Here is a 24,809-nt window from a genome sequence, read left to right as displayed (position 1 = left end):
TGACCAACACCATTTGCCTTTAAGCAGCAGCTTGATTGTTCTCGGTTTAAATGTCATCTGTTGGAGTCATGATTGTCAGTCCACTTGGTGCAATCTCCAGTCACTCCTGTTTAACTGCTGATAATGATCAGATCTGAATTGATGGCAGGTGTGAGTATTGGGAATAGAAGTTTACAGGATGATTCCATGTTTTTGTCCTCCGAATTGAGTGATGCTTAATCTAAAATGGATAACTTACCACCAAACTTTTTTTTTTTAAAGCTATAAGTCTTTAGTTCTGTGTCATGTGACCCTTTACAAAATTAAATGAACATGCGCCGAGATTGGTGACCCCATGTTTTTGCCAGGGGTTGTACAAAGTACACCAATATCTTCATATATATTGTAATGCCATTTTAAACTAGATCTTAGTAAATCAAATTAGTCTTTGCACAGTTCTATTTCATGCAGGTATATGGGGTGTAGCATAAAAGGGAATTGCACACTTGAAATGTCCACACAGTTGAAAACATGTAGCACTCCAAGAAAAGGGTGATTATTATGTCAGCATAGTAATCTAACCAATATTCATTTCAGGGTGAGCATCCACGACCCACCACCCCCATCCCAGCTGACTTTGGACTGGACCATTCACTCGTATTTAACCTATGGGGCAATACAGTCTTCAAATCTTGTTTTTGGAAAGGAGTGCCTGGAGAAATCTCACAAGCACAGGGAGAACTTTGAAAGTCCAGACATTCTAACCCCAAATTGCAGAATTTTAAGGCAGGCGTGCTAAGCACTTAATGCTGTCCTTCCATTTTACTAAAATATTTTTTTCCCGACAATCAAGAACTTTCTCTTAAATGTTTATTGATCACCTGGCAATGCTCAAGAATATGAATGAGTATAAATTATTACTCACTTTTTGGCAGACCCTAAAAAAAACTGCTCATTTATTATTTGACCATTGAAAATATTTTTAAACCTTACAGACCATTATACAGACACACAAAAAAACGCCGCAAAGCCACATGAAAGTGAAAAAAAAAAGTTAACTCCCAACAAAACAATGGCACCATCACAAGGGGCAAACACATGAATAAAAAGGAATAGATGGATATATACAGGATACAAAAAGGGGCATGAGGAACCACTGCATGATTCCATGAATATAAAGAATTGATGGGGTGATTTCATTTGACACCAAATAAGGCCACAAAAGAGACTAAAGAAAATGATCTGGGCAATATGTCAGATGACACATTTTTCAAAGATGAGGCACCGAGTTTCCTCTAGTGTCACACCACCTCATTCAACATACATTACAGTTCTTGAGTTTTCTTATTGTTATTAAAAAAAAAAACTTATGTGACAAAAAAGAATACAATAAATCCTCCATTTGTTTTGTAAAGCACATTTTTCTGTAATCAACGCATTCAAAAAAGTCGTCATGTCTCTTGGTGCTAGCATCATCCTGCTAGAATTTGCATGATCTAAAAATTACTGCTTCAAAGTATCATGATTTTGCCATTCTAAAACATCAAGAGAATGTAACCAGATACATTCACACAGAGATGACGACTATTTTGTTTTTGGTCAAATTAAGTTTGGTTGACATTATGAAAAACAGTATTTTTCATGATGTCATCTATCAACTATGAGCTGTCCATGTTGCTTGATACCTAAAATCTGGTGGTGGTTTGGGGAGGGGGGGGCATCTTCCAGTGGAAGCGTTGGGTACAACAACAGAAGCAGCAGCAGCGTAGCACAGTGCACACGATGCATGTACCTGTACAGTACCATTGCACAGAATGTCACACTGGCAGCCTGATGAGGGACGCATGATCTGATGCTCCAATTTGTGATGGGGATGAGAAAAGGAAAAATCAAATAGTCCGGAACACTCCTTTTTCATTTGAAACAGTAGAAGATGCCGGCAGACTCGAGGAGTGTTTGTCAGAGGCGGAGGAGGAGGCAGGCATCCGCTCAGGTAAGCACAGCAAAGAGTCCGGTCGTCATCTTTGTGACAAAATGTCCATTGTGTCTTTGACAGCACGGCGGCCCGCTTCTTCACATCAAGCCAAGAGCTGGCGCGCGTGCACGTGTCCGTGATGCTCTAGGAACACATGTCACTCACTGTAAACTGCGACCAAGCGGAGGCTGCCTCCTGTTACCGCTGAACTTCCTTGACCGCCAAGATGCGAGTGAGCATGCTCTGCAAAATTGTGTGATGTAGTGCGTGACAAGTATACCAGTAGGAACTGTGGGCAAAGAAAAGGAGAGTGAAAATTTCATTTAAAAATTCATTGTACATAAAAAAATAATAATACAGCGAAAACACAAAGCTGGATACATTTGAAAAGTATATTCATGTATATTTTGCAGTTCCAAATATTTGTGACTAACTTTTTGTGCTTATATACAATCACTATTATTTACAATGTGCAAATGTAGATGATAAACCGAAGCCTCATGGGGTGGCCTGTGACATCAGCGAGTCTGAGCTGTGGCCAACAGCAGCTTCTGTTTCTTCCTTTACGCGACAGTATGTTTTATTGTTGCTAAATTATGGAAGCCTGAAAGTGCCTTTGTGGTGCAAACATTTTTAACAGGCTAAATGTTTGACTGCAAATACATTAGTACATACTTGCAAATATGTTCGAACGCAAATGATATATGGACTGCTTTTTATATAGCGCTTTAACTACACCATATACTTTCCCATACATTTAAATGTACTTTCAAATATGTTTAAATATATCTGCAAGTACATTTGAAACCACTTATAGGCTCAATGCCCAAAAATAATAATAATAATAAATAAATAAAAACTTAGCATTTCCCCTGGGGCGCAAGTACACACATTTTTTTATTATTATTATTTATTTATTTATTGCATTTGCACTATAGAGGACCAAAATTGCCAAAATTAAAAGTAAATAAATGACTAAAATAGAAAATTAAAACGGATTAAAAAAACATAATTAAAAATAAAATCATAATTATTTTATATATATATGTATATATATATATATGTATATATATATATATATATGTATATATATATATATGTAATATACATATATGTATATATGTGTATATATGTGTGTGTATATATATATATATATATATATATTAAAAAAAAATCATTTGTGTATTTTTTTTTTTTTTCCGAATTATAATTTTTTATATCTGTTTTTATTTTCACTTTTAGTCATTTAATTATTCATTTGGCAGTTTTGGTCCTCCATAGCCTACATGATACCAATAGGTTCGAAAATTAAGTAAACATTGTGTCTTCATAGTTTTTATGATTTATTGTTATGTCTGCAGTGCATGGTTTATGTTAGGCATTTTTCCCATAATGCCACGGGGTATGAACATGTGAAAGTCAATACCCTGTGTGGTATTACGGGTGGAATAATGTTTTATATAGCATTTAGCCTACAAGTACGTTCAAACGTACTTAAATGCGTAAAAAACAAACATACTTACAAATACATACAAACATATTTGCCAGTCAAAAATGTTTACTCCATATTGGCACACTTCCAAACTAAATGGCTGACAAGTGCATCTGTGACTGTGGATCACCTTTCCCATATGCAAGGGTATTGCAGTAAAAAACAATCAAACAACTGCTTAAAAAAATTAGATAGTGGGGCATGAACGTTGCATTTCGCCTCTCCGAGCAGAGCCACTGGCGGATCTGCCTAGCATATAAGTGACTTGAAATGGTAGATAAATTGAAGTTTCTGACCTGTGTGTGTGGACATTGCGTTCAGGCTGGAGGTAAAACATGTCGGTCCTCTTTAATGCTGTTGGCGGGCTAATAGGGGCAGAAGACAGAACCAGATTAAGTTTTTGTCTCACTGGGAAAAGAACAGACAGTAAGTAAGTAGTTTCAGTTTTCTGGTTGTTCCCTTGTAGTAGCAAAACCATGCATGTTAGCATAAACTGAAAAATAGATGGATCTCTTGTCAGTCTACACACATCAGCATGCTATCCCATTAAATATAATCAAATGTGCTGTCGCTGATTCCTCTCCTTTGGGGACCGGAAATTGTATCATAACATTCACATTTGTTTGTGTGTGTGCGTGTGTGTGTTACCATCTAGAGAGATAGAACTCATAGAGTCTGACGGGACAGTGCAGAGGATTGGTAACATTTTCTGCCATCTCAATGTCCCCATCCTCCTTTTCTTGCTTTTTTTTCATTCGCTCTAAAAGCAACAATCAGTGACATGAAGTCAACATTCCTGAACGGTTAACTTAATTTAACATTTGAGGGCGATAATGAATCCAAGGGTTCGATTGCGGACGCGTTCCACACACCTGTCTCTCCACGGCTGGAAGTAGCAGCAGCACTGTTTCGCTGGTATCTGAGGTAGAGGACTTTGCCTGTTCGACTGCAGGGTTTGGTGTGCAAACTGAAGTTGGCAAAAGACAGGCTTTGGTGCTGCGCCAAGGTGGTGAAGTGGAAGTTCTTGGTGTAGAAGAAGAGAAGCGTGTTGAGCAACACGATGGGGGAGTAAGCGCCCAGCTGCTTACACTCCCATAGGAAGGACTCCTCAACTCGAGAGCACACAGGGCTACCTGGAGGGGGAAAGTGGAATGGGATAGACCTGAGAAAACGGCATCAGGTTTGCTGTTTAGTCAATGTACCTTGTACAGTTTGCTTTAAGAACGTTAAAAAATTGGTTGTGCCCAGTCAAATATTCACACTTTGACGTGGGCTCGACTAACATTTGGCAAGATCCCTTAGCTGCTAATTGGCCGCTCAATCGATCACTTTGTATGCAGCGAAGAGTCCTCAACTAAAATTCTTTGCAATGGTCCACTTAAGTCCTGTTCGGCTGCGTCGTTCAGAGTGCCGAAGGCAAAAGTTTGCACTTGCCTCACAGTTCTAAGTTGGTACGGGCTGATATTAGAATCGGATAGTATGCTAACCATTACCAAATATATTGCAGTATCAGGGTATTAAAATTGCAGCTCTAAAATGACTTTAAAAAAAATTGGGGTTAATAATTTGTTTCCCCATTGGACACAATCTATTTTATATAGATAGAATATTTGGTACATTATGAAACGTTTAAGTAAATAAGTGTTAACATTCATCTTCCCCAAAAAAGAATAATCTTCTTTTCTGTTTTAATTCTTCTTTAAGTCAGTGTCCCATCACTGCTAAACTATATTTCAAGGGCTACTCATGTTGTCCTTGGAGCTAACTAGAGGCTGGCACCTTGTTTTTTATTTTTAAGACAATGCACATTATTCAGAACGCATTTGTGTAACTGTCTGTCTCTTCTAACCTCCCTCCGTACCCCTGCAAAAAGTTCATTGGAGGCAATTAACTTCAAAGATGCAGCTCCTTTACTCAACTTTGCAAGCAACCAATCATATTGTGCATTGCTTAGAAGTCTCCTCAAAAATAGAAAAGAAGAACTCTTTAGCGGTGACAGCCAGTATTAGCAGTTATTGAAATCTTGACTTTTTAAAACCATGATAAACCGCCAAACCAATTATCGGCCAATATCCAGTAGTAATTGTAAGCTCATGCTGATAATGTAGATTTTTTGGGGGGGCAATTGGCTAATATATTGAGCACCAAAACTTGGTCACATTCTTGCTCAGATCTGAGATCGAGTGCAATAAAATTATCTAGAATAATCTACTACAGTTGGTTTTATATTGGCACGGCTTTCCCATCTGTGAACATACCACTGGGCAGCTGTTTAGGTTTCCAGAGTCGCAGCATCCCAGAGATCTCCAATGCAAATTGACTGTACAGCTCATCGGTGAAAATATTTTCTATGCGGGCCTTCATGAATAGATACTGTCCACATAGAGGGCGAGAGAAGCAAACAAGACAAAAGGTCAGGATAAAGTGAGACACAATCTACCAAAAGATGCTCACAATTAATGCGGGTACCTGTTGTATCCCCAGGCAGAGGTAGAAAATGCTGTCAGGGCTGTAGGCCTCACCATTCGGCCTACGCACTTCTTTGATAAAGCAAGACAGAGCATAGCTCAGCTCAGCAGAATCACACTGAAGAATATCCTCTTTAACAACCACCGGATTGGCTAGAAATAGTAGAGACGGTGAGCAAATAACCAAAACGTTCAAATAGTGTCGATCCAACAAATGCAACAGAGGAAAAGCATTCTTGCTCACATCTTCTAGAATGCGTGTTGTGTTGCTGCACCCAGCTCGTCCATGCTTTAACACCATACATGTAGTTCAATTGGAAGCTGACTGGAGTCACGACAGCACTGCGATCTGACGAGGCAGGTCGCCTTCGACCCTGCCTCAACAGAAATGCAATAATGGGCACGTTAGCCAAAATGATTGCAATTTAAAGTAAAAACAATCTGAAAACAAAGTTCTGAAGCATATGTACAGTATAGGAGGCTGATATGAGAGAGCTTACAGTACTATACTGCAGCCCAGTCAGTGTTGCCATCTTACCCGTTTCCGACCAGAGAAAGCTTCTCGAGGCCTCTTCACACCTCGCTTAGGGGTCGTTGATGGCTTCAGATCAAGCAATTCTTAAAAACAACAACCAAAAATCTATTACATTACTTGGCCATAGGTAATATTTAAACATTCTAGTTAGTCAATTAAAACTCTCATATTTGTGCATTTGCATACTAAATAGTGACTGGTGATAAAATATAGTCCTAAATAGGGCTGGACAATATTCCAAACCTCAATATTCATGTCAGATATCTCGATAATGATACAAAAAAAAAAGTTTGCCGCTACTCCATGATGCATTGTTTGACTGGTGCGACTGGCGTGACAATACTCCCAAAAATATGACTATTTCCAACTATCCTGAAATCTTTTGATATATTTGGTTGGCTTTTATACGACAAAGCATTGGCCCTTGACATGACAGGCCTTTCTCCACTCCTTAATTAAAAAAAAATGTGCTTGATGGATGCACGTTTGGAGTAATATTATTAGCTTATTTGTACAACTGCACAGATTTAAAATTAATGAAAGGGCTTCATGTGCTTAAGGAAATCACAATATTGGGGAGAAGCAGTTGTTAAATTATCCCAATCAATGCGATATTATCATATAGATAAAACATATCCCATTATCATGCTAACGCAATTAAACAGATAACTCCAGAAATCAGATGGTTTCTGTTAAAATAAATGTACTGTACATAAATTATCCCATATGTACTCATAATATTGCAAAGCATTTATGTAAAGCATTTATTCAGCGGTGTATGACCTTGTTTTGAATCATGTTGGTTGGAGTTGTCTGTGAAGAGAGCAAAGCTTTGTGGGATGTCTGTATTATTATCTGTATAATGACTCATATCCTTGAAGGTTGCTGTTGTGTGTTCAGGGTTGGGAAGGTTACTTTTAAAATGAATTCCATTAGTTGCAAGATAAAATATGTAGTTAGTAACGTAATCCAAGTACCATGATATTAAAGAAATGTAACTTGATTACTTTGGATTACTTTTGGATTACTCCAATACAAAGTATGCTCATGAAGACAAAGTGTGTCCAGAGCGGAAAAGAGATTGTAACTGAGTACATCTCTGTCTGGTTCTCCTCGCGAGTAAAAATAATTGAAATCTCTTGTCTATTGTTTATTAAATGTTCTAGGTTGACTGAACCTGACAATTTTTAATGTGCATATAAACAGGTTCGACGTTAAGGTTGTTCCATCTTTTGTAATAAGTGTAGCAAAAAAGCAGAGGAAAAAACGAAACACACTTGCAGGTCATCTTTTGACATTTCCCTACAATTTTGTATGATTCCAACTGCACATTTGGTTTCACTCCATTTTCACATTGTCCAGCCCCAACATCCATGGAGACTTTTAACTTGTCGCATCGTGACGATCAGCATTAGCAACTGTTAAACTCATTCATCTCTTACCCATTGGGAAGTCATACTCCAAATCAGCCATTGGAGAAGAGGGAGGCTGTTGTTCAGCAGGGATGGTGTCTTGGTTCTCACTTGTTGTCGGTTTAGCCTTTGGCTGGCTTTTACGTGTTTTCCTTCCTGAAGTTGGGCGAAGAATTTTGGTTTGTGCTGTGTTTGGACTCTCCTCAACTTGGTGGACTGCAGGAGGGAGCACTTCTGACATTGTGCTTTTATCCGGGTCTGTAAAATACAGTTGGAAAAACAAAGTGCTTCAGTTTGGTTCCGTCATACATTAAAGACCTGGGGTGACCGGGAGTCACTCATCAATATCAAGGAAACACTCCACAATTAGTCAGTCAGGGCATCACCTGTGCTGGCATCATCTAAATCCATCTTTACAGTCTCCGCATCACAAGGATCTGATTGGACAGGGGCAGCTGTCTCTACATCCAAAGGATGTGATTGGACCGGTGAAGCAGCCTCCACAGCCAAATGATCTGATTGGACAGCGGCAGTTGTTTCCACATCCAAGGTATCTGATTGAACAGTGGCCGCAGTCTCAACATCCAAAGGATTTGATTGGACATTGTCAGCTGTCTCCACATTAAAAGAGTCAGACTGGACAGTGGCAGCTTCCTCCAAATCCATTAGATCTGATTGGTCAGCAGTGGTTATTGCATGTTTCCTCAGTGGTGGCACAAAAACAGGTATAGGGATCTTAGATGTGACTTGACATTCTCCGAAATCGTCCAAATCATTTTGCCTTTCCAAATTCAAAGGCTCTGACTGGACAGCTGCATCTTTTACATCTTTACTCTGTGGGGGCACAAGAGGAAAAGGAACCTGTGCAGCGACCGTGGGATCTGACTGGACAGCAATATCTTTCACATCTTTGATTTGTGATGCCACCTTAGCCTGATTCTGCTCGTCAGTCTCTAGTTCCACAGAATCTGACTGGACAGCTGCATCTTTCATATCTTTTCTTTGTGGCGGTAAGACAATGGGCGGGGGTATGACTTCCTGTTCCATGGAGACCTCAACATCATCCTGCTTTTCAATCTCTTCGTTCCAAGGATCTAACTGGATGGCTGCATCTATCATTTCTTTACTCTGCGGTGGTATAACGATGGGCACTGGAACCTGAAAATAACAAACACAAACTTTTGAGAAGATACCAAAATGTGCATACGTTGCTCCTAATTATTCAAATGTTATAGAATATGATAGATAACATAATAAAACATACAGTTATAGGCATTGCCATTGGAACAGGCGTGTGCTGGGTGTACATGTTCATAGGCACTGGGATAAAGACTGGCACGGGAACTGGCACCATTAGCATCTTCACTTTGTCCTCCTCTGTGGAGCAGTTTGATGAGGGTGGGGATGGAGCTGGGTGAGAGTGAAAGCAATGTAAGAAAATAGTACATCACTAACAGGCTGAAACACACCTAGCGTTTTTTTTAATCGCAGTTGCAGAGAAAACGTGTGCCTCACTTTAAAGATGTTGCACCAGTGGAGTAAAGTAACTAACAACAAATCTTTTCTTTTCTTTTTAATGTACTTATGTAGATTTTTTTGTTAGGTGTCTGTACTGTACCGGAGTACTTTCTGACAATTTTACTTTTACTCCCTGCATTTGAAAACAGATAACTGTTCTTTTTACTTCTTGCTTTGTCAAAATAGGCTTGTTACTTTTTTCAACCTATGCGGATGGGATAATTATGTAAAAAGACTTTAAAGAAAATATTTTGATTGACGGTTTAATTGGGGACTGGTGCAACACTATATTATAATATTTGTTACTTAACTTAACTCATACAAACCCAAAGACGCATAAATACATTTTTTAATACTTTGTTCTGCACTCCCCAAAACGAAAAATCTTCTTTTTTTCCCCAACAATTTCCTTCTTCCTAAATCAAGCAATCAAATTCACACTCATTTGTCATTTTTGGTCCACAATGGTTTTGACAAGCAATTGCCGTTTTCCTTGTCCAGTCCAATGGTTCTACCCTGTTACGCACATAATGTAATTATCTAATCATGTATTCATATTCCTGCAGCTGTGTAATATCTGTAGAAGCTACTCACCCGTTTCCCGGTCTGTCTTCATCTTTTTAACAGCTTTTTCACAGTCATCTAATGTGATATCATCTGCTTGGAGAGAGGGAGCTGTAATTAGTTGGCATTACAGCATCTGTTGTTACAGTCTCATCACATAGAGGCAACATTTGCTGCTTGGTTAGCGCTTGAATGTGTGTCACATTCTAAACACACCTGTTGGTATCTGCATTCATTCTGCGCAACAACATATGTAAACGAGGCAAGACATGCTAAATGGTGTTGTGAATTTACCTGAAGAATCCGTGGATGATTGAAGGAGCAGACATAAGCTCTCTTGATCCATTGTGAATGGCCGGCAAAGAACGGACTTGTTCTTCATTTGACGTCGGCAGGATGGGGACCCACGCATGGTATCTGTCTGAGTGCTGGCCTATGCATTTTAACAGCAAAAACAAAGATTTTGAGTTTTTGCCATGTATTTTAAGTACTATTTCCAAAAGAGGATGCAATACATACATGATCAAGAATCTTGCCATCTACACTAGAGTTTGAAAGTCCTCCTGTAAAAAGAAGAAGAAGAAAAACATGAACATGATCTGACAGTGTATATTAGCCAGGGTATGGGGACAGTTAATTGTGACAGCGGCATGTCAAAAATACGTCACACAGAGTTTTATTGTACATCACAGTGGCCCGGGGCCACTGCGTGACTATGTAGGGTCACCTGAACTTCACTGACACTGGCCAAATATGATGAAATAAATAAGTACTTGTAATGGTGAATATTAAATATTCAGAGTTTTATCCACTTAATGATCAATCATCATTAATCTTTTAACCACACAATGCAAATGTTTTGAGGCAGGTTAAATCCTTCCATAAGGCTTGAATGGAATGGCTTGAACAAGATATAAGACCAGAAAATGGCTAATGTTAAAATTCAGTTGGATTTTTTTTTTTACTGAAAAAAGAAATACCCCCCCACCCCAAAAAAATTATACCCCCTCACCCCAACTACACAAATAGTATTTCTTTAAGGCTTAAATAATTCAGTATAAAGACGCTAAATATGAAATAATAAATTAAACATATTGCATTATATCATGAGTAAACAGACCCAGTGCCTACTCTAGATTCATGATTGGGCAACCACCCAAATACAGTAAATTTAATATAGAAACCCTGTAATTCCAAATTAATGGTATGCTGGCACTTGTGCTTTTTTTTGCCCACAAAAATCAGATCTGCCCCCCCCCCTTTGATTTTTGAAAAAGCAAATGACAATGACATTATTGAAGTTTTGCTTTGCTTTGCTGACTCAAAATGAACCTAGATTGACTGATAAAACAAATAAATTACATCAACAATCACCCAGTGCTAGCAGACACTATGACAAGGATCAATACACAAATCAACTAACCAGTCAGCGCAACATCCGACGGCACACTGGGCTGAGTTGCAGAGCCATTTGCTAGTGACACAACATCAGCTATGACGGGGTTCGCTTTTGAGGAGTGGTGAGGCTGGGCTGGAGCTGGAGCTGCAATTAGAGCAACACAAATTGCACATTTTAACTGCCTTTGCAGAATCATAATAGAGGTTATTGCCACTGTCAGCGAAAAGTACATTGACAGTCTGTGATTCAAAGTCTGTGATCCATCTGCAGTGGGAGTGGGCCACATTGAACTGGCAGAGATGACAGGACGGAACTAAAGGCAGAGCTCAAGCCCACAAATATGATCTGTAGGCGAACTGCAGTGGGTCCAGGTGTGAAGTGGTGATCAATTTGAGGTGGGCTAAGACAAGGCGCTCAAAGAAATTCATGACTACGTTATGTAACACAATAATATCCAGTTTCTCAGCAACCAATAGGCAATTCTGACTTCACACGTCAACATAACTTACCATGAGGTGGCTCTGCTCCAGTACCGTTACTGGGAGTGTGCTGGGTCGATTCAAAATTCAGGGAGCAGTACCCGAGTAAGCAGTTCAGGTTGCAGAAGTTCCGCACTGAGCCCATGTACTGCAGCTTTTCATTTAAGTAGCCCTGCTTCCTACAACTGTCACATCGACCCATCTGTACAACGGAGAGTCATAAAGACATATTGATCACTTAACAGACTGATGTAAAATTCATGAAAATGCAAAAAAAACAAAACAAAAAAAAAACTTAATTTGTTTACATTCATGACTGATTAGTGTAACATTGTTTTTTTTTATAAGAAATGTGAGGCTATCTTCTTACCCCATAATAGAGTACAGTGTACTGGGACATGCAGAGGGGTTTGCAGAACTCTTCCAGCTTGCCTCCATAGTGACTATGCAACATCTTTTGGCTAATGCTATAGCAATAGCTGCAGGGGCGGCAGGGTGGATCCTTGTTACGAGATGTTATGCAAACTTTGAAGTTTTGTTTACAGGCTGAAAACACACAACAGTTGGGGATAGTCACCAGTCATATAAAGTCAGAAACAGTGAAAAGATGAAAATTTTTAACTTTGGTCTGATAGAAGCTTAGTTTCTCAAAATGAATATTAAAATGTCAAGAATTAATGCTGACTCACGTTTGCTGCAAAAGAAAATATCTTTCCCATTGTAGTGGATTGTGTCAAATGGCACTTTGTCCCTCTTACAAACATCACACATGATCAGGATATTGTTTTGTGTTTTATACAGGTCACAACATATCATAGAGCAGAACACAGAAATCCGATCCTGTGAAGAAAAAAGGTACAATTACACAACAGTTCCAGATGTGAAAATAATGAAGATGTTGAGGATCTTACTTTGTGGCCAAAAAGCAGTGGCTTGGTGGTGAACTGCTTAATACATTGATGGCAGGTCACTTTAGGGTTATCGCTTGGTCCACCTTCTGCTGGTTTCAGAGACTGAGCGGCAGGTGCAGGTGTTCGGGGATGGCCTTGTCCTGGCACAGAAGTTGAGGTCAAACCTAGCGATGGCGGAACCAAAGGGGGTACTGAGCTGTTGCTTCCGTGGTGGCTGGGATAAGGGGCTGTAGACGGGTAGTCCTGAGGAATGGGTGGGACTGAGCTGGCTTTGGACGAGGGGCCGAGTCGCGAGGCATCCCTTGGAGAAGATTTTCCATTGATCAGCTCTGACCCAGTATGTCCTGTTTTCTATTAAAATATATCAAAATCAACACGCAGTTACAGATTAGGGAACACATTCTGTATTTTCAACGACAAAATCGGAAACGAAATACAGTAGATTTTTAGGTAATTGCGCAATGAAAATAAGGTTATACTTATTATATTTAACAACTAAATTAAACAACATTGATGGGTTTCGACTTTCGACTAATTTCAAATTACATACTTTTTCCAGACCCTAATTTCCAGATTTGTCAGTAAAAAATAATAAATCGAACAATTTGTGACAATTGAGTAAATAGATACGGTGGCTGACTGGTTAGCACGTCCGCTTCCCAGTGCAAAGGTTGTGAGATCAAGTCCGGGCTTCGGCCTTCCTGGGTGGAGTTTGCATGTTCTCCCCGTGCTTGCGTGGGTTTTCTCCGGGTACTCCGGTTTCCTCCCACATTCCAAAAACATGCATGGCAGGTGAATTGGACACTCCAAATTGTCCATAGGTGTGATTGTGAGTATGGTTGTTCGTCTCTGTGTGCCCTGTGATTGGCTGGCAACCAGTTCAGGGTGTACCCCGCCTACTGCCCGAAGACAGCTGGGATAGGCTCCAGCAACCCCCGTGACCCTTGTGAGGACAAGCGGTACAGAAAATGGATGGATGGATGGATGGATATCTATGATTCTGATTTTTTATATGACATTATTTCGCCATGTCATTTCCAGTATTGCACATTAGGGGTGGAGGAAAAAAATGTATATTGCAATATATTGTTGCGCTCACTGTTGCAATAAATATATCGATACACTGACGGCAATTTCAATATTTTATGACCTGGTGAAGAACTGGTGTCTAGACACTGTTTGCGAATTAAAACAATCGGCAAGTTTTCACTGTCACTCACATATTGAATACTGTGATGTATTATTGAGAACATTTCTGACATGATATCGATTATCGTAGATATTGTGATATTATCAATATCGTGGGCCACATATTGTCACAGTATCAAATCATTAGTTACACGTATCATCCCACCCCTATTGCACATATTTGACCGTTTTTGTATCAGGAAGTGCTTCTGCGTTTTAATCACCTATTTTTTTTTCTTTGCATTGATTTCATCCTTCTCGTCTGAGTTGATTTACATTTTATACAGTTAACACTTTGTGCTGCTTCTGTCTCTTCATTTTTTTCCTCAAGCATGTTTTCCTTTGCAGTGTTCCAGTAAGAAGAGGTAATCACCAAAGAAATGATGAAATCACTTATTGTTTTAAATTTGCTAATTTCTGTCCTCAGAGTACTTGACCTTTATTTATCAGAAAATTTTACTGTATCAGGTTTCTATGTTTGCTTCTATAATTTAATGGCTAAGGGTGCAGCTACCGGTAATTAATTTGGAACAATATAATGTTTTTTTTTGTTTTGTTTTTACAGGGATTAATATTCACCACAAAAAAAATGCTTTGAAACTATAATTATATCATTAAGATTTTAAAACCTTATTTACAATGCCCTTCTCTGTTTTTGCACAGAAATTTGTTGCTGGCAGACACTTCCAGCGACAAGATGGTGTGAATGCAGAGGGACTTGGGTCACTTTAAACAAACAAAAAAATAAAATTGTATGTCATTACTACAAAATGGAGCTGGGGCCGATTGGAGACGGGGGTCACAGGAAGAAAGGATCGTACACACGTGACTATGAGTCAGCGGCCTGGTCGGTCAGCCAGGGGCGGGGGGCATCAATCAAATAACCGATGGAATCATTTATAATGAATATGATAATTGATTCTAAAAACAATCGTTTCTGACAGCCCTTCTATAATTATTAAGCAATTATTGTACTGCCCTTACCCTGAAGGTAGAAACACATTCATAGGAGCAAAAGTTCCTTATGGTGCCATCCACCATTGCTAGGTGGTACTGAGGAACAGCTACAGTCTTGCACAGACAGCATGGGAATGAGGCCCCTGTGGAATGGACACAAGCATCTCACATGAATATTACAAAATCATTACACCTTTTTCAGGGATTGTGTCCCATCCTACCAGTTAGCGTGTGCAGTGGCGGTCGGCTCATTTGCACACAAACAGGTGAACAGTAAAGCTGAACTTTTCCTTTATCGTCACGCTCCATGATGGTGGCCGACACGATTGCAGACTTTTGACATCTGGCACACTCAATCGTCTTTCGGCAGGACTGTTTGCATGGGAAGCAATGAACACAACCTTTTTACATTACAATCGTTTGTGTCTTATAGTGAAAAAAGAAACTTGCATATATACCTGTTTGTAAGTACCAATGCAGGTGGGACCACAAAAGTTGAGCTCGGATTTTTCAATTGTTAGTGTATGATATGAGTCCGAACTACTATTACAGTACAGTCCACAGCCTTCGCAGCAGTTCATGGCTAACTGTCGCATCTTGCGCCATGTTACAAAACAGGCGTCACTGCAGAGTCTGTGCAGACGACCTTGGTGGCTGACCTCATGCTCGATCTGGTGGAAAGAATCAGGAGCAGACAAGAAAAAAAGAAAGTATGAATCATGTCCCTGTTGGGACATTGTGAGTTCCTAGGAATTTTGTACAAGTGATCTTTTGATGTGTATTGGCAGAGATTTATAGAAATTAAGTTGCATATTGATATTCATCTGATTCCCAATTACTGTGAGAAATCAACATTATTAGTGTCTTTACAACAATTATGTTTAACTAACATCCTGACTATAATTAATTATTAAAGGTAATTTGAGCAAATTTGTTATTTCAGAAGTGTGTTTCAAATATGGTAGCCCAAACATTAATGAGTGCCCAAGATATAGTTCTCAGCAAAAATAATCTGCCTGACATTTAGAGTTCAGCAGGCAAAAAGACGCAAAAAAAAACAGTTGTTTGAAAAAAGAAAGAAAAATAAGCTCATGTCATTGTGATTACCCGGGTGGTGATTCTGCACACACTACAAATAACGTTTTCCGTCTGTCGTTCATTGGACTTCTCCTGAGGCTTATCTATTTTCTTCTCTGGCCGTTTTTCAACCACTTTTTCAGGGGCCTTTTCAGCTTTTTTTGTCCTGTGTCTAAAAATTGACAAACAGTGCTGGCCGCAAAAGTGCAAGTAGGTGTTGTCATCAGCTGGTATTGTTATGGTGTCCCGAGCCCGAACAATCTCACTGTAAAAAGACAAGAACAAAGGCAAACAAAGAGTTTTATCAGTATTAGTATAACAGCAAAGCAACAGAGGGAAAACAATGCAGTTTATGTTTCTATATATTTGAAGCATCAGTCTTATAGAGCAGTCTACAAGATAAGTGGTCTGTCAGAGAGCACACACAAAAGTATCATGAAGATTCTTATTAACTCATCTGCTTCCAAAAACGTATAAATACGTTCTATTTTAAATATTACCATGCTCCCAAAAACGTATTTATACGATTTTTTTTTAAAATGCTAGAGCATACAGATGGCTTTAATGCAGCTTCTGAACTGAAGAGAATGCATGAAGCAATGGTAATTACAAAAACGACCAGCAGGTGGCAACAGAGTTTAAGAGATCATCCAGGGCCATGTTGCAACAAGCGCTTTACAACAGATTTGTGAATAATGATGAAACTTAGCTATTTTCTAATGCTAATTACTGAAAAATGTTAACAGATACAAATATACCTTTTTTCCTAATGAAAGAAAAGACTAATCTTTCTTTTGGTAGGTTCCATGTTTTTATAGCAATAGAACACAATATTCTGTGGACCTTGCAAAATCATTCAAAATGCAATAAAACAGCCAGGAGCAAAGAGAGTTGCTTCAGTGAAAATGGCTGTGAGTGAATGAGTTAACAGGATTAAGAGGAGACTATTTACAGGTTGCCTTGCCACTTTTATTAAAGTAAAAGTGTGAAATATAAATCTTTGCTCTTTCTTCAAGTTCTGCAATTGTTTTAAAAAGCTACCAGTCTTTTACATGGACTATAAAATGTACGCCAATGTAGTGATGCATCGGAATTGAATTGAATCGTAGGCCTCTCAATCAGAATTGAATCAAATCGTGGCCGTCTGAATCGAATTGTATCGTGAGGTACCCATAGATTCCCACTCCTAAGTGACGTGTCTCTTTAGTATGCATTATCATCTGCGCATGCGCAAAGGCATTTTCCGTGCTGTTAAACAGTACTCAAGGATAAATTGCATTTTTACATGTATGAAAATACCCTCATGTCATTTTGGGTATTTTGTGATTAATGTCCTGTTACTGAAAGTTACTGTTACTAAAGGAACAGAAATTTAACAAATATTATTATTTTTTTTTAATCTGATTAATCTATTTTAAAAAAATCTAATGATTAATCAATTATTTAAGGAAAATCGGTAGTTATACCTCCAAAATTGAAAATTTACACCGAATCCATGTGATCGGTATCAGCTGATCACACTCATGGATGATTGGTATTGGAATCTGCAGCATAAAATCCTGATCAGAACACCCCTAACAAAAACCTTGACCACAAAACCGGTATGAACTTCACCTTGCATTTGTGAACTGCCTCACCCCTACTATCTATCTTCTGATTCTTCTATCTATCTAAAGTTTGTCAATTGTAAATACAGCGGGGTCACCAAGATGTACCTGTTGCATAGAGAACATGACTGGTTCTTGTTTGTTGGTGGCAGATGTCCTGTCAAACAAACAGTGGAGCAGAAGAGCTGTGTCGAACCTTTTCTTTGGAATGCCGTTTGACCTTTTAGCAGAACCTAAACACATTCACAAACCAAGAAACAAAAGACGTTGGTGGTAGTCATGAACACCTTGCTGTTCTTTGTTTTGTCTGTCTGTGTGAGCACCCAAAACAGCAGCAAGAATGGAATGGTACCTTAAAGCAGCCACTGCAGCGAACACTACCAGGAATGGTTGGCGCAGGGGGTCGAAGGGGTAGCGGTGGCAAGGATGGAAGTGAAGTCTGAATTGGAGCAGGAGGTCGAACAGAAAGAGGAGTCATCGCTTGGAGAACAGCGCCTCGACCCGGAATAAAAATGGCTGTTTGTGGGGGAGCAGGTGCTGTCACTTGATGTGCTGGAAAGAAGAAAGAGGAAAAAGTTTGCTGAGACAGGAAATACTGACCCATGGAGCTAACATATTAGCCTATGTGCCATGTCTGTGGAATAAAAAAAAAAATGGAATGAGCACTTACAACACATCTAAAAAGACACGAAAAACAACAATGACTTAAGTACATGACTTATTCTATCAACCAAACTGCTCTTCTCACAGTTAATGCTCAATTTAAGGTAAGTTATTTAAGGGGCGTTTTTTTAAAGGAGGCATCTACTACACGGGATTGGGGTGGGAGGGGGTCAGAGATCGGGCAACTGCGAATTTCAACCCATGTGATCTTTGTGTGTGTGTTTTTTTTTTAACATAGCTGTGAAGATCCGTGCAATCTTGTCACATCATAATCTTGCTAAATCCAGGTCATGATAATCCACAAAGGTCAAATCAAAGCAAATTTTTCACATTTTTTTATGAAACATTGCTATTAGGCTATGAATATATACTTGGAATCTTAAATAATTTGGCCAAGGTGAAATTTTAGAGCAGCTATTTTAAATTCACACATTAACTAAACAACATATTAAGAACAGTGCCATCTATTTGAGACATGCCTAATAGATAGATACAATATCTGCTTTGAGAAAGCCTATAACCAACTGAAGCATTAAATGAATATAATGGTATTTAATGTTTATGACGAGAAACATGATGTAAAATGTATGCACTCACCCACAGGGGGTGCAAGTGTGTTACCTCCGCCAACAGAGTAAACAGAGCTAATTCTAAGCTCTTCCTGGAAAACACAAATAGAATTTAAGTGGTTAAATATGTCATACATAAATATATGCAGTGCTAAACAGATTCATTAGTCAATTTAAAATGAGACAAGACTACTCATCATCCTGAAATGCTTTAAAGCAGATTCTTAATTTCACTGTGGTGTGACGCTTTTACCATTTTGTGTGAAGGAATTTAAAACAAAATTCCCCTTTTTAGACCCAAAATTGAGCCAGCTCACTCAAACTTCTCTGGGAAGTCACAAATTAATCCAGCGTGACATCATGTGTGAAGTATATCAAGGTAAGGTACATATAGCCCACTAATTGACCCTCAGATTATACATCATCATATCTAATTTCCCTCACGGGTTAGGTAAAACATTAACCTTACACCTGACCATAGACCAAACCATAGTAACACAAACTCCAAAGGACATAGTAGAACCGAACGCTGTATGCTTTTGCAAGGACCACACTGACCTCCTGATGGTCAAGTTCTTCTTTGATTTGTCTGGCGGTACTCTGAGGCACTAAAGCAGCATCGTATCCTTCATCAATTGGCTCATCTTTAATGGTGATATTGGAAGACACCGGAGGGTTGCTGACCTCCACGGGAGGAGGCTTGGACCGCTGACATAGCAAAATGTAGACAGTTGACATTGCGAAATCAGTCATTCACTTGATTTTTGTGGAAAATTAAGCTTGTTCTGAAGCAGATATATCAAATTTGGTATTTTTCCAATGTGCTTGGTCAATCATACATTTTATCTATGCTTAATATTGAACACATATCAATGAATGTCAATTTAAGGTCTAAAAGTATTCCAAAGTAAAACAAATAAAAAATCGAATGAACAGTACACATAAACAATTAAAACTGACTGATCAATAGTATCACATATGACTAAAATATGAGCACAAAGAGCAGGAGGGTTTGGATCGTCACTGTTGGATGACAAATTTCTATTAATGCGAATGTACCCACCTCTCCTCGACGACTGTCTTCTCTTTGCTCCATCTGATTCACGAGTCCTGCATCTAATGACAGGGTAAAAAGCCTTTTTTTTTAAAAGGGAAATTTACCAATTCTAAAATAAATAAATAAAACTGACATATTTGTATTTAGAAATAGTTACATGGCATCCTTGTGCAACTTTTCATAGCCGTGACTGACCGCATTCATGGAAGGAAGTGCTGCGTGTTATGTATTTTGGCCATTGAGAGGATACGCTTAACCTTTTCATTAGTCTCACATTTTGAAATTCAGTTAAGATCCTAAAAATCGGTTTGTGTGTACCCTGCTTTATGCTGGTGCCAAAACCAAAAAAATACCACTTGCCTTGCTGAGCATCTTTTTTACTGTAATGATTAGGGACGGCAATATCGCGATATTAAAACTGCCACAATATCGTCGTCATGTCACGATATTAAAAGCAGCACATCTGTTAAAAATGTGAAGTTGATATCCATTCGTGCAGTTCGAGCACCCTCTGGTGGCTAGTTTTTTAGCGGTTTAATTTTCATATGGCATGTTTTGGCCTTTCTATGTTTAAAATGCTGCTAATCATCAGATGTAATATGCTTGTGAATCGGGTCAATATGTGGAGGAACTCAATGTGTGCGTGCATTAGAAAGTAAATACCTCAATATTAAGTCTTATTAGAGATTGTAAGTTGTTTATGTGCATTGCTGTTATGTACAAAAGCACAATATTGTGCTTTTTTTTTTTTTTACAACACCGTGACCTTTTTTAATATCGCCATCCTCCCCACAATATTGTGATAATTATCGTATTGTGAGGTTCATATCGTGATAATATTGTATCGCGACGTTTGGATATTGTTACATCCCTAGTAATGATTCAAGATCCGTATCTTAAACAATGTAATAGTTGCCCAGCGTATATACTCCATAAAGATTTTAAATCATGTTCCAACAATAAGGTTAGTTTAAATTTAACCGTTAAGTCTGGCATTGTGTTTACGATGGGGAAAAAGATGATTATTTCTTCAACTCAACTAACAATTTAGACCATGATACAAATACAAGTGTGACTGTGACCCCAAAAAATTGTGTAACGGAAAGACAAGCAGGGGTAGGCAACCCTGGTCCTAGAGAGCCGCATTCCTGTGTGATTCAGGCCCCGTCCAGATGGAAGCAAAGCCAGCTTCGTTCCTCAAACAAATCTCGTACACACAGAAGCATTTCAAGACTTGCGTGTGTCCAAAAGAAGACGCTGAGGACGTTTAACGGCTGTAATGTATATGCCAAGTCTGGAGTGGCGCTGAAGCGCAGCCACAGGGAGTTAACGGAAAGCATAGAAGAAGAATCAGTGAAGATGGCAGACACTTTTTTTTTTTTTTACTTTATTGCAATCTGCAGAACAAACATGGCTTTGCATGTATCGAAACAACATGAAAAAGACGAACACAGGAGAAGTGACAATGGCGGGTGATTAAAGTAAAAAAATAAAGAAGCTAAATATTTTGCTGCAAAAGCATAAGCAAGCTAAGGAGGCTGCGCAAAACGACTACGACACGACTATCCGCCATTGTTGTTGACAGACTGACTGTTCGCACGCAGTCACGCGAGAAAAACGCGTCATCATCGAGCTGCGACTATTACATCATCACCGGAGGTGTATCCTGCATAAGGTGTCCAGACGGACGCGTACAGGGCGCGTTTTGAAATCTTTCCACTCTGGAGCCCGGTTTCAAAAGTTTCAAGCTCCGAAACCGCGCCATCGTGTGGACGAAGGGCCTAAACGGTAAGAAACTTGTGAGGATACATTGAAACTGGCTTTCGTGTGGACGGGGCCTCAGATGTCTCCCTCCTCCAACACAGGTGATTCAAATGATGAGCTCATCAGCAAGCTTTGGAGAAGCCTGATAATGATCCTCACCATAACAACATGTATTGATGTATTTGATTTTGTCATTGGACCTAGTCCAGGGTGTACCAGTGCCTTTTGACTAAGGTCAGCTTTGATAGGCGCCAATTCACCTACGACCCTAATCAGGAAAAGTGGCATAGAAACGGATGGATGTGTGGATGAATAGATTAGAGAGGTGTCACCTACCCTGGCTGCTTTCAGGGGTGTTGTCCTTGGATGAGTGGGAAGTGTTAGCAGAGCCACTCGTCGCTTCTCTCTCTCGCTCCTCCTCTACCTCTTCTCTGGACTCCAGAGGAGAAGGTTCTTCGTCAATGTCGTTATGTTTCCCTCTCGATGGATCGTTTTTGCATTTTGCTTTGTTACAGTCACCATCCTGCGGCGAGTCAGTTGGCAGAGCAAAGTGCCAGTCCTCGTCCTCCTCCTCCTCCTCCTCTTCTTCGGGACCAAATGAAGGAAGGCCATCCAATGCATCATCAAATGCTGCCTCGCCACTTCCTCCTCCTTCAGTGGGTCCCATGGTAAATGAGGAGCGCTGGTCAGTGACGGGGGAAGCAATGCGTGGAGATGACGACTCTTCCACACCCTCAACTAACTTTTCCTCTTGCCTGCTGCTGTTGCTGCTGCTATCCTCGTCTGGATGTTGATGCTCCTCTTGAGCTGAAATTTCATCTATGGCCTTCGTCTCCTCTTCACCACCGCTCTTAGAAGATGTGTTGGATCCTTGGGAGGAATCAGCAAAATCTCCCAACCCCATCACCCGATCAAACACTCTGGATTGCTGCTGCTCATGCTGATGAGAACAGAAAAGAGTAAGTTAACATACTGTATGCAACATGAGAATCATAGAATGGACACTATAAATCTGTGTGCTGAGCTATAAATAAAGTGTTTAAAAAAAGAAATGCAAGGGTGATTTTTGAGAATATTACACCAACGTAACCCAGATGTCCAGTACAGGTAGCCAAAACAGCAACCACGGCCCATTGTGAAACTTTCTGCGGTGATCGATGGCGCAACGAGCCTAATTTATTAAAGCCTGGAGGATCAATAAGCACCAGCCTTAACGGTTTTGTGATTTTTTGGGGAAGAAAGTACTCAAGTTAATTTTAGATGTATTTTGGCAAGATGAATGTTATTTCTAGGGATGCACGATAATATCAATGGCCGGTAATTATCAGCAATTATCGACCAATTTGATGTCATACAGATAAACCAGATAATACAGTCATAGACATGCCACATTGCTCAATCTGCTGTGGCTCAAGTTGTGCCCAACTCCTCAACCCCTCCCCTCTCCTATGTCGCATATTTGTGACATAATTGTTTTAAAAGTATTTTTAAATACTTTAAATTTTTTTAAATAATCTGAAATGTTAGAAAAACATGCCTAGGGTTTAAAATTCCTGATTATCTGCAAAGCATAAAGAAGTCCAAATGTGATCAGGAGCAAATGGCTGAATGTGATTGGACTAACAAGTCGGGAGGTGGGTCCTGCACCAAGGACGACGGCGGTTGTTAGTGAACAAACGGCGAGCCAACAAAACATATGCTATCAGACCAGTGACATTATCGATTAGTCAAAGTTGACTTGACTGTCATCACCTTAGTGTCAACTACAAAAAATATATATATTTACTGTTCACTCACTACAAAACCGAGATTCCACAAGATGGCACAAAAGTATTACTTTTATTACTTTGACTTGGGCACAAAAAGACTAGATGAAATTTTCAGCAAATAACATGTTAGGGGAAGGGGAAAAACTGTGAATGCCAAAACATGCGGGGTTCACTGTACTGCATACTGTATTTGCAAGGGATCTGTGCACGGCTATAATATGCGTTGATGTATTCGCTATTCGGTAACACTATTGTCCTCTTATTAGTTTGTTTCATTGATATTTCAGATCACAGAGTATTCCTGTCACTCCTAGTATTTTTGTTTATATTGTTTTCAACTATCAAAATACATGCTGTAAAAAAAAAAAATCCCACCAGCAGTCCAAGGAAATAAAGAGCCCATCTTTGGGCAAAGAAACTATCTTATTTTATCTAAAATTAACAGAGAAATAACACCGCAAAGGTAAAAAAAACAAAAAAAAAACAAGTGACAACATTGATGTTGGCAGAAACTCACGACGTAAGAAAATTGTGTTATGTTTACTGTTTGTTTTAGACGCGCATGACGTAAATACACGGAATTACCCTAATTTAAACGACGATGGACATGTTAAATGATGTTATGTACGAGTAAACTGAAGAATATACTGTATGACACCACAATAAAATGAGATAATCGAGCCATAGTGGGTGCTAAATAACCACTACAAAGAATTGTTACGATTACAGGCCTCACGTTGTCTCTTCTCTTACAGTGGAGATGTTTATTTAGCTCCGCCGGGATCGAAAATATTTATCAATATAAACTATAATCAATCGACAGACTTGAACGAGGGTATTTGAATATAGTACAATCTGCCGTTTTACAGTCCATGGAAGCCCCCTTGTGAAAGGTTTGTGGGGGCTGGGAGGAAACATCGTACAAAACGCTGCATTACAGGATATCAAGAATTTATGAATCACAATAGCCCCATGTTATCTTTACACTGGTGTACTCTTACGACAGATAGCATATTTGAAACGAGCGATGTTGAAGATAGAGCTCGCGTCACTGCTAGACAACAGCGTGCTAGCGTCTCATAGTTGGAAGCTAACTAGCTTTAGCCTCAGCACCCCCGTATCTGCTGTGAGAAAACCAACATTAACCGCTTATTACACTGTGGTCGGACGCAATAAATAAGTCGCCGTAGTGTTTAGTGCCAAGGCGTAATTGCACAACTGGTGCATTTTGCTTACCATTAATCGTTTGAGTCTAAATTCCTCCGAGTCCGCCATCTTTAATTATGCTGCAGTCATTGGGTTCCAAACAGCACCCCGGACCACCACCACCTTTCCCTCCTCCTCCTTCTCCTCGTTGTCCTCCTTCCTCTCTGGCCACGCCGCTTCTTCCTTGGCTAGTAGCAGCTACAAGGATGCTGTGAGAAAT

General features: G+C 39.4%; 1 protein-coding gene across 1 annotated transcript; it reads right to left on the bottom strand.

Annotated features, from left to right (window-relative positions):
* Positions 1-832: 832 nt before the first annotated feature.
* Positions 833-24,730, bottom strand: LOC147163200 (zinc finger MYM-type protein 4-like). The gene is made up of 30 exons (XM_086094668.1): positions 24,620-24,730; positions 21,951-22,554; positions 19,857-19,909; positions 19,352-19,501; positions 18,822-18,885; positions 17,914-18,113; positions 17,670-17,794; positions 15,985-16,219; positions 15,336-15,548; positions 15,099-15,249; positions 14,905-15,020; positions 12,733-13,083; positions 12,511-12,661; positions 12,192-12,367; positions 11,852-12,023; positions 11,367-11,486; positions 10,463-10,506; positions 10,238-10,376; positions 9,974-10,036; positions 9,126-9,271; positions 8,248-9,019; positions 7,892-8,119; positions 6,453-6,532; positions 6,159-6,288; positions 5,916-6,067; positions 5,705-5,819; positions 4,319-4,579; positions 4,095-4,206; positions 3,743-3,811; positions 833-2,243 (listed from the first exon to the last, which is right to left on the bottom strand). The coding sequence occupies exons 1-30, from the start codon at positions 24,656-24,658 to the stop codon at positions 2,153-2,155; spliced, it is 5,322 nt and encodes a 1,773-aa protein (XP_085950794.1). The 5' UTR covers positions 24,659-24,730; the 3' UTR covers positions 833-2,152.
* Between the last annotated feature and the right edge of the window lie 79 nt (positions 24,731-24,809).

This window comes from Leptonotus elevatus, chromosome 14 (assembly GCF_054856555.1).
Source record: "Leptonotus elevatus isolate MCC_2025b chromosome 14, RoL_Lele_1.0, whole genome shotgun sequence".
NCBI lineage: Eukaryota > Metazoa > Chordata > Actinopteri > Syngnathiformes > Syngnathidae > Leptonotus > Leptonotus elevatus.
Note: the sequence above shows the minus strand (reverse complement) of the source record. Positions and strands in the feature narration are given on the sequence as shown.